At 38.8% G+C, this 16,754-nt stretch overlaps 1 protein-coding gene across 1 annotated transcript in view; it reads left to right on the top strand.

Moving 5' to 3' along the window:
* MAGI2 (membrane associated guanylate kinase, WW and PDZ domain containing 2) overlaps positions 1-12,604 on the top strand; it is a gene marked incomplete at both ends in the record, with an annotated part of 68,569 nt that extends 55,965 nt beyond the window's left edge. Inside the window, one exon of the mRNA XM_029086134.1 lies at positions 12,466-12,604. Within this exon, the coding sequence (XP_028941967.1) occupies positions 12,466-12,604 (139 nt within the window). The remainder of the gene's footprint in view (positions 1-12,465) is intronic.
* Between the last annotated feature and the right edge of the window lie 4,150 nt (positions 12,605-16,754).

Genomic DNA, 16,754 nt, shown 5'->3' with positions numbered 1-16,754 from the left:
TCAGGCACCCAAAAATCACTTGAGCTATTCTGGATTCAGTGGATAGGCAGAGCTGAAAGTAGACAAGTTTTAGAGCAGCTTTAGTTAATTATGTCCCTACAGTGTTTGGAAAGGCTTTTATACTATGCAAAGCAGAAGTCTTTCTCTTTTGTGTTTATCATGGGTTTTTTCCATTTCAGCTTTCTTGATGGCTTGTTGTTGCACACATTTAGCTTGGTGTTCATCTAGTCACTTTATCACTGTATCCATTTTTAGCAGACCTTGATTTCTAGGTTTTTTAAAAGATCAAAGTCATCTGTTTCCACCAATTAAGGAATCGTTCCCTGACTGAGGCTTGAACATAATACAGTTTCCACAGACAGTTCTTTTAAGTCCATGTCATCATATGTAGAGTATCATAATTCTTTTTAAAATGTATTTTTAGTAGCTGTTGTCTTGCATCTCAGAGAAGACAAAATCCAAGAAGAAATGGCTGGGCTGCCATGTATACTGTTTTGTGAGATTCCCATTCCATGGTCATTGTGTACCAGAAATCACATGCAGTGCCCGTAGCTTCACACACAAGTACCTTCTCCTAATCTTTGTGATTCTGCTTTCCACACATTACTGCTCGATTTCTTCATTCCATCCAGAACAGAGTCTTGGCAGAGTTACCTCAGCTTTTTGTGTCCTGTTGCCAAGTGAAAGGGCTAAATAAGAAAAAGCACTGATTGTCAACAGGACTTATTTTTTCCTGTCAGAAAGCATCCAATAAAAGCTCAAAAGGAAGAATGAGCGATTTCTTACTCTACAGTAAATGCAAATCTTTAAGAGCATGTTGCCGTGCAGACCCCACAGTTTGCACTGGCTCCTCACTGGTATAAAGCCTCTCCTAGGTTTCTTGTTAAAGAAGAACAGAGTGTCTGATTGGGATGCTCCATCATTGATTAGCCCCACAGTAAAGGGTTATTTTCTACAGTCTGCAGTGGAATACACCTGAGGTTGTAGTTACTAAATACAGTAAACAAGAAGTAGCTCAGCTCAGCTTGATGGTGATTAGAACAAAAAGTATTAAAAATAGGAAGCAAGCAGTTGTCATACAGTAGAGACAGTAGATGATAGATACAGACATTTCTTTATCCAATCAAGAAAGCTGCAGCAAGGAAATGAGAAGGCAAGAATGCCTTGATCAGTCATAACCTTCTTACAAACATTTAGGGCAATCACTGTATACAAAAATAAACCAAGGATTGACCATGGTAATCCTTAATTTTTGCTATAGCAAACTTTGGACTCCTGTTTTGAATCAGCAAGAAAGCTGAAGACTTTGAGATATACTGCTGAGTCAGTCATGTGAATCTCCCGGTTTTATAAAGGCAGTGAAGTCCTATGTTCAGAACACTGAAGAGAAGTGGCTATTGCTGTTGGAAAGCCTCTTGCAAGTTTAGTCTAGTCACAGCAAACATAAAGGTAAAGAAGTAGTGGTAGGTCCTAAGAGCCAAAAAGGTCTTTCCAGGTGGAGTGCTGGGAGCAGTACGGAGTCAACTGTTGAGCACTTGACATGAGTGAGGGCTTGAGAAGGCTGTCAGAAACCCCACTGAAAAGTCACTAATATTTAGATATAAAATATTGACATTATGCCCACACATAAGGGACAGAAGTATACTCCAGAAGCATACAGTGCTCCACCAGCCTCTGTTTGACTAAGGTCTTGTGCACACATCAGAAAGACAAATGCCTACAGAATGATTCATGTCAGTTAAGTAGCCAATTTTTTCTACATAAGTAGCACTTACTCTTAAAACCTGCAGCGTACCTGCCTTACTTTATGCAGTAATATAAATCTTACCTTCATAGTAAGCTTTCAGTGAATGTCAACACTGTCATTACAATGGAGCACAAAGACAAAGATATTCTTAGTCCTATCCATTCATTCTGTGATTTGTGATCTATCTGAACAGTACAGGAACATGTTAGCTATGCTTTCCCACTGAATTGCATGTCCCTTTGGGGTAATCTCATTCACACGCCAATTCCCTACTACATACATCACTGTCCAACCTCACTTGTAGTGAGACTAGGTGTGATTGATCTGGACTCTGGGAATTCAGCTGGGATACTTGAGCGCATGAGCTGTGTGCTGGCCTGTGGCAAGAGGAGCTCAGTGCCAGGATACTGTAATTGGCAGAACTCAAGGAAGAATATATTGACATGAAGACATAAAGCTGATCAACATTCTTGTCTGCACAACAAAGAAATGCAAATTGAGGTCTTCAGGGATCCTGAATATATTTCAACAGTATAAAAGCTTAATAAATCAAGAGTAAATTAACTGTAGGTGAACTATTATTCAGCATTTCTCCAAAATGCTGTGTATGTTTTTTAGAATTTGTTTGCAGAAAGGTAAGGAGAAAGAATATTCCTCTCACACATGTAATTAACATCATTCTTGCAAAAATGTACTTAATTTGACACATTTCAATGCATGCTCGTAACTCTGTACCTAATAGCAAAATGCTTCAAGCCAGCTGTGAAAAAGAATGAGTTAATAATCTTGCTAAAAATGGTTTATTATGAAATTTTAGGACTAAAATACTTAGTTGGCAGGCAGGCACCATGTTTAAATCTTATTTTATGGAAGAAAGGTTTTCAGGTCCAAAAAAATAATTAGCCCCTGCTTAAAAAAAATTGAGGATCAAGAATGTTAGAAAAAAAATGAACAGAACAAATGATGCCACCCTGATAAATGGAACACTTCTGTTCAGCAACAGGAATGACAGGGGCAGCCTCTCTTCTGTGTTTTCCCAAAGCATGACAAGTAGAAACTGGGAGAGATCACTTATAAAGGTAAAAAGATGCGGATACTAGACCCATTCCTGTGGCCCAGTATCCTCATTCCAACAAGTACAATTAGGGGGTGCTTAGGAAAGGAATATAGAACAAGTATGAAATTATTTTTTACTAGGTATAGCACCATCCAAGCCCCTGACAATCAGTAGTTTAGAGATTTTTTTATGCTAGAATTTTCATATTTAGTATCTAGGACTATTTTTTAAGCTTTTATTTGAATTTGCTCATGCTTTTGACATTCCTGATATACTATGTCAGTGGATTCCAAAGCTAAACCCTTGCACTGTTTGAAAAAAGATCCTTTTTTTGTTTGTCGCTACAACATAATAATCTTATGATTGCTTCCTCATTCTCCATATTGTTCCTTATTCTATTGACCTATATCATATCCATCTTTTTCCCACTGAAGCTTACCAGTCTATTTCATCTTGCCTCATGAGGGAGTTGTTCTTCACCCCTGACCAGCCTCATTGGCCTCCTCTGAACCATTTTTCAATCTATCATATACATTTGAAGGTGGAAGCACCAGAACAATCTGCAGTTCTCAAGATATTGCACTCCTAAATGACATAATGATGGCTTCTCCTTTATTCTCTATTCTTTCCTAACAGTTAATATTCTGTTTGCTTTTTGACTGGGCTGACATTTTCAGTAAGCTAACGACAAGGACTATGAGATCTCTCTCTTCAGGGCTAATGGTTAATTTAGGGTGATTATATATCTAATTTTGCACATGTACTGTACTTAGCACTTAGCACCACTGCATTTCACCTGCTTCTTTAACACACAATGTTGTGTTATCTTTTTACAGCTTTTAACTTTAAGTTTATATTTGACAATCCTGCATGGTATCGTGTTTCCTGCAAATCTTATCACCCCAGTCTTTAACCTCTTCACCATGCCATTTACAAATATGCTGAACAAGATAATCACTATGGTAAGGTCTTTTGATTGTGAAAATCGACCACTTATTTAAAGCATTTATTTTCCTAGCATTTAATCTCTTACCTAGAAGACCCTATTCTTTCTCATCCCACAGCAGAGCCTTTACTGAAGGCTTTACTGTTAAAAGCTTTCTGAAAATGTCAGTACTCTAACCAGATCACATTTATCTGTATAGACATTGAGAGCTCCAGTGGCCTGCAATAGATCTATGAGGAATGGCTTCCTTCTACAGTAGCCACACTGACCCTTCCCCACTATATCATCATTATCCATGTGCCAACTAACCCTCACCATCCTTATTGCTTCCTTCCGTCTGCTCAATTGAACATGAGACTTGCTTGGTTACTTTCCAGGACTGTTCTTAAGGACTAGTGTCACACTTGCCACTTCTCATTCATCTGCTATTCAGCAATTTACTGATTTAGGCAGTAGATTACATCCTGTAGCTACTAGTTCAGCAGTATATATCCGAATTCCTTTAGAGTTGAGGATGAAAGCCATCTACATCTGGTGTCTACCCACTATCCATTCCAGTTTGATACAGTCTTTACCTCTGACCCTGCCATTGGAGTCAGTTCCTCAGACTCACTCCTGTGGTGAGCAGATCCGCTGCAGTTTTGCTGCCCTCCTTTTTAACAAACATTGATGCAAAGAATACCTCTCATTATTTTCTGGTTGCACCTAAACTATCTTTTGAGATCTTGGTCCTCTGACAGGCTCTGCACCTCTGGTATGTTTGAAAGTATATTCTTAGCTCTTACATTTTAGCATTTTTCCTCCTCAAAATCTTTTTGTGGTTTTATTCTTGTCAGAGTTTATGTTATTTTCTGTTTTGATGCAACTTTGGATGAAGCAGTCTCCATGCTCAGGCTTGTCCTATGTAGGATCTATAAAATCGGCTTGTCAATCTTGAATTTGCTTTGGTTTTGCCTAATGGGAACTGCCTGAGACCAGAAAATTTTCTTTTTCCTTTTTAACAGTCTCTACTGGTTCCCATCCATGATTGCAGTGGTGAAGTACATGCTATAAATATTACATCATGCTACACTGAGTCATCCTATCTCTATTGAAAAAAAAAATGTAATGGTATATCAATTAACTCCAGCAGGTTAATGAATTTTCCTTTCATCTTTGACACCTTTAATTCACATGTACATGAATTACTTTGCAGCAGTGTTGCAGAAGGCATCAAGTCTGCTGTAGTACCAGAAGTCCACTTTGCTGTCTTGGTAGCAAGCTCCATTTCTCTCTCCTGCACTCCATTCTCTGCAGACACTTCGTTGTGCACATTTTCCTCTTTCCAAGCTATCTTTCTGTAATAGCACTTCTAATGCTTCTCCCTCTCAGGAAAAGGTGAAAAAGTGAAAAGAAAAAAAAGCTATGGCACCTGCTGCGGAGTGGTGTGAAAGCAATTTCTTGCTCTGCACCAGCTCAGTCCATGTCCTGTGGGCTCTCTCTTCTCCATAGCATGCCCTGCTTTTGGGCAGGAGGCAAGAGCGGCTCTTTGCAGGAACAAAGGGCCCGGCATTTCCAGGGGTAAGAAGCCACAGCTGCTTAAACAGCTGATTGGCCACAGAAAAAAATAATTTGTCACTTTAAACCTTCATGAGTGGTTGCTTCAACAGTGGCATGGGACACATCAGTGTAATTCCTCCAAAGAGAAATGCCATGTCTCTTACTAAGACACCCAACCTCACATACTTAAAATAGCCTGGAGGGAGTCCAAGACCAGAAATACCCCATAGCTTTGCTCAGGCTACACATTACACTGGGGATTTCCAGGCAGTACTGATTCTCTACTGTGAGGAAATGTGCACAGCAGATATCTAGCCTGTGCCTAACTCCACGCAATAATATTAGGGCTTGACAGTACTTGGAACTTCACCAAAATATTCTGGAGTCTCCAAGTACAGACAATCTCTCAGCTTTTTGGACTCATTAACAATAACAACAACAATAATATGCAAAAAAATGTTTCCGTTATAAAAATAGAATGCCTATATAAAAGGAATTAAATGTAATTAGTCTCTTTCCTGAGGTTTAATTATAAAATGCATTAATAAAATGACAGATAGCAATGCCCTCTGCACAAATCATTTGAGGCTTCTTTTATCATTAGATTTCCTCATTTAACATAGAATGAAAATGTGCATACACAATTAATTTCATTTCGTGCAACCAGGAACTATACACCTGCTTAGAGACTGTTCCTTACTCTCTGACAGAGGCAAATGTACACAAGGCTATCATCAGTAGTTTAAAAGTACATTTGAGCAAGGAAAAACTTCTTTAATACATTAAAGCTATATGCTTTTCCTTCTGATTTAGCCAGCTTCTGAAATTCTGTTTGTATGTAGGGTTGGCTTTTTTTAACAAGACAGGTAATAATTACTGTATAATATGGCCAGAACAAAGACTCCGCAGATAAACTCACATGTACTAGAGGCACTTTATTCTAAGGATTAGGAGAAGCTTTACAATTTTTTTTCTAATTAACCTATCAATAGTGATGTCACTTAAACATTCCTTAGGAATATTATCATCTCATTATTGCCAGAATACATGCTGCCCAATTTTATAGCTCAGTTGTTCTTACGCATGGATGGAGTGTCTGAATTAACTTGAAACAGATTTTTTTTTTAAGAGATGTTTCCCATAAACACAAACTACTTTTGTAATTACATTAAATCATTAATATTCAAATTTTAAAACATTAACAGGGGGTGGGGGAGGAGCATTCAGTGTTTACTTTGTGCTTGCACATTGGAACAATATAAAATAAGATTCTCTTTATCAAATGACATCAGGTCAGGAGGAGAACCAGGGGGTTTGGGTAGGCATTTATCTTAAACAGCATGGAAATTCAGCAACGGCCATGTTCTGTAGGAAGAAAGAAACACAATGTGAAATCAATGTGTGTAAAATTGCCAGATTCATAGCTGCAAAGAGTGCGTTTTTTCTGAATAAATGCGGCTCCAGCAGCAGCCATGCAAGCTTCCCAGGCTGGCTTGCCAACTCACTTCAACTTTAAGCTGGTGGGATTGTCTGGAGGGTGCAGAGATTGATCACTCTGACTTTGTAGTCTTTGCTGAAGACTGCCAGGAAGGTTATAAATCACTGTTGATGCCAGTTCGAGGGGTGTACCGCGATGCAGGGCCTGCCAGCTGGGAGCAGAAGAGGGTCCATCGGTTGGTTTTGCATGACTGGCCACGAAGTGGCTGCCAGCCGTGCAAAGGGTTGCATTCACTGCAGCTCCATGCACGGATCCTGTGTAATTGCACCTTCAAACTAAACTTTATTCTGAAGAGCCAAAGGCAGTGTATGGCTTTGTGAGATTAAAATACTGGATTTCGAGGGCCACGCTCTCAAATGTTTTCCCTGCTATTTGTGGATTCAAAACTTAGTGATTAGGATGCATGAATCTTCTCAGGCTGTTGTGCAAAATCTGTGCCTGAATGGCATGGGAGCTGAAGGTTTTATTTGAGGGATGGCTAAATCTCAAGATTTGGGGAATTGTTTTTTTGGTTAATTTCTTGACAAAAATGAAATCCATAAAGTGTAAAGTGACAGAGGACCAAAATGCCATGCAAGACAATAAAGTTGCTACATTGAAGTTTATCTTTTAAAATATTCTGGTGTTTCATTTGAAAAGCTTTATATCTCTACAGAAGTCAGCTTGCTGAAATGCCTCTTAAAAATAAAGGTCTGATATTCAAATCTGTCACTTTCCATGAAAGGAAGGTAATGCCACAGGGTCATACCCATTAAAAGATTTAGACACTCAAAGCTTGATGCTGCAACAGCTGTTAGGTGGCTGGTGTCTCACTAGATGCAGAGGGAAGATTAAATATGTCAGAATAATATCCAAGCAGCCTGCAAGGAAAGTATAAAAAGTAACTCAAAAAGGTAACATGAATTTATTTAAAGAAATATGAAGAACAGGAAAAAAAGAGGTCCATTGCTTACTGGGAATGAGGAGAAGACTGAAATATTCAGTTCTTTCTTTGTATCAGTTTTCACTGAGATGTTCTGAAGGACCATAAACTTACATCAACTTCCACAAAAAGAAATTAATATAAATTAGAATAAGGAGAAAACTGCTTAAAGAATACTTAGATTCAAGTGAACTGAACGTCCTAGTGTTCGTGTATGCCCAAGAACTAAGAGAAGGTAATTTCTAGACTATTATTAATTATGTCCAAAAAGTCATGGAGGACAAGAAAGTTAGTAGGAGACTAGAGAAAGGAAAACATATACTCTATTTTTAATGTCAAATAATGCAGAAAAGTTTCTTTAACTTTCATTCTCAAAAATAATCTGTGACCAGTTATCAAAAAGTTGAAAATGTGCACCAACATGTAAATTGTGAAAAGTAAATATTTTCATATCAGTCTACTTTTCATTTCTTATTTCTAATTTTTTTTTTTTTTTTTTTGAAAAAGGGGAAGGAGAATATATGAGGCATCTTCTTTTCGCCTTTCAACACCACCCTGTATGAAATTCACAGAAAAAGGATGGGGAAATAGACTCCAGGTGGAATCACTGTAATGTGATTACTGAAAATAATCCCTCTCAAAGGCTACTCTGAATTGTTTGCTCCTGAATAGTAATTACAAGTGTGTTTCTGAGGAGTCTAGGATGAAACCAGCTCGATCCGATAATTTCATTAGTAATAGGAGACCTATTGATAAATAATAAAATAAAATTTGCTGATGCCAAGATGTCACTATTCACAGAATCACAGAATGTTAGAGATTTCACAGAGAGTTTAACAGGACTTTGAGGAACTGACTTAGATTTCAAAAATTAAAATTTCATACTAAAGCAGTCAATCTGATAAAATTCACTGAGATGCACTGTGCTCGGTGTAAGGCAGAAAAATCAGATGCACAATGTAAAATGGGAAATAACTGTCTAGACAATACTGCTGGGGATAATATTGGAATCCAAGCTAACTATGAGTTGAAGTCTGGTTAGATTTCAAAAAGACAAAGGTCTCATTCTGGGTACATTATTAATAAGTGTTTCTCCCACATGTGAAGAATGTTATCATTTTTATCTCTTCTACCTACCCCCTACCTTAGTAATATTTCCAGTCTGGAGACTGTGAACAGACTTAGAAAGATCCAGGAGAGAAGTACAGAAAATGTAATATGTGGTATAAAACCACAAGAATCAACTTTTGATCCTGAAAAGAGAGTAGTGAGGACTCCATATAACATGCACTGGGTTCTTTTCGGACCTGTTTCTATGCTTACCATTACCTCTGGCCTCACCTTGGTACATCTTCAATATGTGGGTATAGCTAAGCTCCTCTTAAGCAATCACTGGATTTAAAAAAGACAGAAATAGCCCCACAATATCTAAAAATCTATTCCACAATAGAAAAGATAAGAAAGCCAGCACATCTGAATGCCTGGACAGAGAGCAAGCATACAGCATGGTTTCCTCCCATATCAGACATAAGAGAATCCACATCGCCGAGGAGAAGGGAAGGTTATGTTTAGCTGGAGAAAAAATAAGAATAGGAATTTGTACCTTAGGAACCACTCCTCAGTCAAGGTTTTCTCTTGCATGAATTCCCAGATATGAGTGTAAAGTCTAATTGAAGCTTTTCTCAGGGTAAGAGTGTTGGCAACATTTCTCTTCCTTGTTGCTCTTCTTATCTAATCAGAGCTGGGCTTGTGCTGCATAGGCAGTGTAATTCAGTTGTACATCAGTCAGCCACAAGATACAAATGGATGGAATACAATTAACCCACTGCTCCTGCACCTATTCATTTTACCTCTGGTCTCACACTTTCTGATGTAAATTTCAGAGCACCCAATTTTTGCAAACTTGTTTCTCTCCCCTCCTTTGGTCACATAACCAAGATGCTGGCCTTTTTTAAGCTTTCCCAGGTTATTTGCACATAAGATTTTGTAATAAAAGAGGGAACTATCAAATCAACTATATGCTGCCTACAGAGAAAAAAAAATATTTTAATCCACTGAAATATAGAAAAGGTTACAGTAATACAAGATAGTTCCTGTATATTGACCAATGAGAACAGAAGAAAGGCAAACAGCAAGGGAAAAATGTGACATTATCTTAACCTTTTTACATATTAAACTATATTAAAATCTCTTTCTGTCGTTCTGCTCTGAAGTGCAGAGGATTTTATTTGAAGGACTGTGTGTGCTCTGCACAGCTTTCATCAGTACTCATTTTAAAGGCTATTTATCAAGGAGTGTTAAAAACACCTCCTTCATTTGATCTAATCTGGCACTTCTCTCAAAACATGCTAACAAGATCATTTTAAATACCTTCTGCAAAAACAGAGTCTATCCAGGCAACATGACACAAAAAAGAGCTGTCTTTATGCCTTTTTGGAAAATCTGAGTTTACTTTTATAGGATTTCTACCAGGGTTTAATTGTTTCATGACATTTAGAAACAAGTTTTCCCAACTGGTTGAATTTTGTCTGTATTTGGCCTGACTAGTATCTTACAAATCCATCTTCTGTTTGTTACAGAAGTGGTAAGAGAGATTTTCCATTTTTGCTCTGTGTGTGCAGCAACTACATCCTACCAACCACTCCAAAAGTCAGGGTGATGCAAACAGGCCTGCATGGCCAAACCTGGGGGAGATCTCTCCATAGTCCAAAAACCACCTGCACTGTGTGTCACTGTGGCGTGGAGGTCATCAGAAATGTCTAAAAATGCATACTGTACAGTACACAACCAAGTGCATTCTTCCTAGCAGAGAAAATCCACTGAGGAAGAAATTTGCACCGCAAAATTAAAGCCTTTTTGCAAAAAATAATCCTGATTTTTTTTCCCATACTGCTTAGTCTCCAACATTTAAAACATGTGATAGCAAGGCTGACAGGTTTTATTTGGATCAATGGCTTTTTAGTTAAGTAAAGTATTGGCACAGATTGCATACAGGATCCTAGGAGAGTTCTTAAAACAGGCTGCAACTCCTATTGACAAAGTCTGAATTCCTTTTGAGAAACACTACCATAGTGCTTTTAGAAACATTCTTTCTATCTCTGAACAAAAGTATGGACTAGATAACTTCTTGACATCCCTTCCAGTTTCCTTTGATGCTAGGAGTCTTGTTGACATTTTGTATTATGCACATTTACTTGGTAAATACTATATTTCAAACTCAGGAAGGAAGGAAAGCCTCTGAAGGATTACACTTTTAGTTGACAGAAATACAATAGCAGCAAAGGAAACATACAAAACAAAAAACATTTCAATGTCCAAGGCCAGCAAAGAGCTGGTTTTGTCAAGACAGACTTATAAGAGGAAAAGGAAGTGCCCGTCATCTTGAAATCTGTATAGTCTCCTTAAAACCCTCTCTAGGATGTGTGCAGCAGTGTTGTTTTAGTGCAGCAGATACATACGGTGAGGAAGGTGTAGATGCAGACCGAGGCAGGTCTGTTCCTGCCGAGCAGATGTGCTCTGGCACTGATAAATGAGTTTGCTGAACTCACTCAATGGAGACTCTAACGCACCCCTCTTGGCCACCCATCATCTGGACCCACACCTCTGCCAGCGCCAGGAGACCAGCCCTCCCTCTGGGCTTCACCTGGGTCACCCCTCCCGTGGGCTGGGAGGCTTCTGCAACACAGCTGCAAAACATGAGCTCCAAAGGCTGTGGTGCTGCTGATACATGGCTCACACATCGCCTCACTGTGTTGCTCAGTTAACTGTCTCACAAAATAAGTGGGTGGCTCTGGTATTGCAGCACCAAACAAGCTGTACAGCTGCTGCTTACTATGTGTGCTGTCTGCCATGCCGACCAGGCACAATGGAAAGCAATCGCTCCTCTATTCATTTAGAAGGTTTCCAGCGTTGAAAGACAGCTCTTCTCATGGAGAGAAGAGCAGAACCAAAACATCCCACTGGGAGGCAAAGCTGGCAGGGAGATTGGGGTGGGTGGGTGACACAGACCTCAGTGCCTCATTTTACAGCTGTAGAAACAGAGGTAGAACAATAATAATGAAGCTAACTGACTGGAAAGCCCGCCAGAAGATGATTTGCAGAAATCTGTAATCAGAGTCCTGGAGTCTGCCACTCTAACTAGACGGCTCAGCCAGGGCCTGTGCTTACTCCAAGCAAAAACCTTCTGTGGATAAATAGTTCAAAGCATGCTCTTCTAAGAACTCCAGCAAATCTGTGTGATCTGTGCCACGGACACTAACTTTCCATTGTTTAATAGCTTGCTTCATAACAACTCAATTTGGTGTGAAACTTGGCTACCAAGATTTGGATGATGGATCTTTGTATTTGTTCTTTGAACCTCTCTTTTATCTGTGAAAAGAGCAAGTTAAGTGAAGCAAAGGTCTTCTTGGGCCTGTACAACTCTACAGTTGAAGTGTAGCACAGATAATGTTTCCAGTGATTCCGACATATCAAGCAATTAAAAAAAAAAAAAATTACATGTAGAAGACATGAGGCAAGTTACAAATGCATTACGCTGTTTTCGACAGAAGACGAGCAGCATTTGATATACCACATTCAGAATCCACTTTGGAGGTTATTTAATCTGCCAGTAATATCCCTCAGACAGACAGGAACAAATTTACCTTGATGTGTCTGTCTGTCATTCAAGTAACCTGTGATCCATTGAATATGTCTCTTTCTGAAACGTTGATTTTGCTGCAATTCTGTCTGACTCAATATTCTTCTTACCTGACAGGTAGGAGATCAAATAATTGAAATCAATGGAGAAAGCACAAGGGACATGACACATGCCAGAGCAATAGAGCTAATCAAGTCTGGTGGCAGGAGAGTGCGACTGTTGTTGAAACGTGGAACAGGCCAGGTCCCAGAATATGGTGGGTTTTCATCTTTCCATTTTTCTATGTGCATGAACCTTTATAAATTATTTATGTTGCTTTTGAGTTAAGTAGCAATTGCAGATATTTGTATGTTGTAATGTCCTGGGGCACATTAAGTATGGGCTTAAGTGCTTACCTGAGTACAGGTGATCTTATTCATATGCTTAAGTGTTTCCTTGGCTCAAGACCATATATGTGTGTACATCACTGTCTGCTGCCCCCCTGACCCAGGCAATGGCTTATAAGATATGCATTGGAAGAAGCACTTTGAGCTTTTTAAGGGACATCTCTGAGTGTGCTGGGAGTTGCTGATTTTCCCATAAACTGTTCTTTTCTTCCTCTATTGGTACTTCTCTGCACATTTTGAATCGCAGCAGATGATCTTTTTGCCATGCAATTCAGTCATTCGGGTTTGAACTCAAAGCATTACCAAGAATGTACTTCTTTCTTTGACAACCTCATCCATTATATTATTTCTGACAATATTCCACGGATGATCAAGTAGAAGCTAAATCTGAATTTAAAAAAAGGAGACTTTGCTCATTGTGGTGAGAAAGCAGGATCCATTCTTCTCATGTTTTGTTTCAGGGGGACTTTGGGGACTTTTTGGAGTATTTCAAAACGTGTGAGTCATTTAGACAATATAGAAACCTTGTTTCACTGCTGAAATGACAAGAAGTAAAAATAAATTACCCAAAGGTAATTCAAAGACAAAAAAGCTCTTTTTTTTTAAATTGAAGTCAGGGCTTACTCTAAAGAGCAGTATGACAATGACATATATTTACATAAGTTCTATGATGTGCACAACTGGGCCTGAAATCTCACAGGAAAAGGTTTTTTTAGCAAAAATTATTTGACTTCATTATACAGGAAGGTCCAAAATTCTATTAAACTTTTATAATGTTATTTTTGAAGTGCCACCATTGTTTCCCATTAGAATTGCAGTAGCATATGAAAATTCAAAGTAATACTTAGGCTCAAGTGTAGGTTCAGGTCAGTGTTTTTTACCAACATAAATTCATTACCTCTGTTGGAGACATTAAAGTCAGTTCCACTGAAAGTCATCACTTTACCAGCTGTCAGTATACATGGCAATTTCACCATTTTCTTCTCTAAACTAGAGCCAACTCTGAATGAGGCAGTACTTGGGATAGTGCTTGGTGCATTTTTTTTCCAGCTTTCAAGAGCTTCTGATAAGGACAGCAAGGATGGGCCACAGCCCACTCACCTGGCAATAAATTTAGTGAGTTATACTTTTGGTGAGTAGCAACAAAGCCAAAATGGCTTTCAGGGATTATGATAAATTGGTACTAAAACATTTAATATTAATTTTAACCACAGTATAATCCTTTCAGGGAGAGCTCCAACAAATATTCAGATCACCTCCAAAAACTCTTTTGTAGGGAGAGGTACCTCAATTTCAATGAAAGAACAAATGTTCATGACTGATAGAGTGGTAGTAATCCTTCTCAAATAGCAGAACCCTGTGCTGGCAGTTCTCTGGTTCCTCAGAAAACAATTTAATCTAAGGGGGCGGGGAGGGCCACAAGAGGCTGCTACAAACAAAGAATCAATTACAGTTCAGATCCATTACAAATCTGACTTTCTTAAGATCCCACTTCTGGATGGCACTTTAACCTAGGCTTACAGGAGATCCAAAATAAATTTCTATATTTATATAATCTTATAAATCTGTACTTTATTCCAGAATCATATGAAAATTTAAATAGATGTAAAAAAAGTTCAGTGTAAACAACATGGTTTGGGGAAAACAAATCCCCTGAAAGGTGTATATGTGCACAATCCTTCCCTTCCCCAGAAGAACACGAGCAGGAAATACAGATAAACCACTACAAATCCAGGCATAGTTTATAGTGCTAGCAGAAAGAAACAAAACAATTTCACAGGACTGGTTAAAGCCATGTTTACCATTTGGAAAATCATTTGGAATGCTTAGCATTACTTGTGTAAAAATGCAGCTTTCTGTGATATAACAGTTGCTACAAAGAAGTATTGTTTAATCAGGTCATTTTCCTAGCTGTATCCCCAGCATACAGCTCTGTATGGGAGGAGAACTTTCGTAGCTGTGCTTGAAAGCCATGTCCTACTGCATCAAAAAATTAGTAAAGGTATTCAAGAATTACTCTGTAATGTACACACAACCTACAGAAGGCATCGCAGCAAAGGATAACATCAGCATGTCTGCAGTTCTTAATATGTGCATTACTCAGGCAAAGAAATATTAGTGCTGTAACCTGTCTGCAGGTGGAATGGAAGCAAAATAAGAAGATGCCTGTTGAAATTAACGAAGTTATTGAAATCCTCCCCAGGTGCAGGGGGAGATATGAGAAACGTGCAATGAGAAATACTCTAAGAACAAACAGAACGTGCACACAAAAATCAACAGCAGCCTGATTAGGAAGTTAAAAACAGAACTTAAAAAACAGAAATTACTAAAACCAAAGGGCATGTCTCGAGAAGGCCAGAATCTCAAGGGTAAGTCATTGTGCTGCAAAGGACGTCTGTCAGAATATTAATGACAGAGACCCCCAGAAAAGACTGTCCTGTCCAAGTAATAGAAAAATGAACAGAGAAGATTGTAACAGCAAGCTCAAGGACAAAGTGGTCCTGAGGACAGCAGACAAACTAGTCAATATTTAGTAGTTCCCTCCTTCCCACCAGAATTGCATGGCTGAGATGTAACAAGAATAATTGGAGGGTTTTTTACTGAAATAATCAGTGGGGTTTTGGGGGGGTTTTTAGCAAGTACATTTCAGAAATATTTCTTATTCTCATCAGGGTCCAGCTCTGGAGGCCATCAGTGGGAAATAAGACTTAGTTGAGTATAAAAAATGCAAAGCTGGAGGACTGAGCTGGTAGCTGGATTGCAACAGTGGTGTACAGCAGAAGCCTAGGGAGAAAAAAAAAAATCAGAGCAAGTGTACCAGGGTCCTTTCCTGGATATTCTCTCTCAGTCTCTGACAAACGAAATGGTCAGGGGCTTCCCAAGTCAACTGTGGTTACACTATGTTTAAAGACCTTTCCAACAGCAGTGGCATTCAGACTCACGGAATTAAAAAGAAGGAAGCTTACCTAGAGCAACCTAAACCAACCAGCCAAAACCCATCACATTATTGTCTATCAGTCTTCAACTTTTTGATTTTCCTTGTGCAATATAATCAGTGCTTTTTAAGTTCCAGAGCCATGTTTCTGTTAGTACAAAAAATATGGTGGTATATATTTAAGTGCAAGAAATATCAGCATTTGAATCATTATGTGATTTACTGTGACATCAGTAAAAGCAGTTTTAAGGAAAAATCATCCATGGTAAGAAAGTGATCTGTGAAAGAAAAGAATGTGTATTCAAAAGAAGAAAGCACTCACTGAGGAAACAAAGAACAAGCTCCTGGGAGGATGAAAATCTCCTGAATGAGTTACGTCAGTTTATGCTGCATTGAAATCTGTCCCTACAAGTACATCTCAGAAAATTCTGACTGAGCTGAAGCACTACTCAAACCTAGGGGAAGAAATAAATTGTGTTGCAAATGCATCATTTACCTCAACTCCAGCTGCTGATTTTGCTTGAAAACATATGCCAAAGATCCCAGAGCACTTTAGAGGGAGAAATCCCCTTGTAGTGCACACAGTACCATCAGAATATATGGCAAAGAGCACAGATATGATTAATGCTCAGAAACAGTAGCTGATTTCACAGCAGGGTGCAACAAAAGAAGCCTAGAAAACAGATGTTTTCTCACCTCAGAACATGTTTGCTAAGGATAAGGATAGCCAGAGGAACTGTGCTTCCACTGAAGGTGAATTATCACAGATCATCCAAACCCAAAGAACATCAGCATCATGTTTCATAGAAAATGGTCTGCCAGCCATGTTCTCCAAAGAACAAGGTCATAGTAGGAAATCATATTACTGTGCAAGAAAGACTAGAAGTACTGCTGGGAATCCTGATCCTGAAACGTACTTAATGCCTGGCGAGTCCGGCTGGAGGGAGTATGAGGTTTCATACATACCACAGGACACAAACCTCAGTCATCACTGTAGCACTGAGCACTTCTCAGACCAGCATTAAATATAATTTGAATAAAACGACAGACCAAGGTTTTTCTTGCAATGGCTGCCTAATTCCCTG

The sequence above is a fragment of the Antrostomus carolinensis genome, unplaced genomic scaffold, assembly GCF_000700745.2.
Source record: "Antrostomus carolinensis isolate BGI_N321 unplaced genomic scaffold, ASM70074v2 scaffold1890, whole genome shotgun sequence".
Lineage (NCBI taxonomy): Eukaryota > Metazoa > Chordata > Aves > Caprimulgiformes > Caprimulgidae > Antrostomus > Antrostomus carolinensis.
Note: the sequence above shows the minus strand (reverse complement) of the source record. Positions and strands in the feature narration are given on the sequence as shown.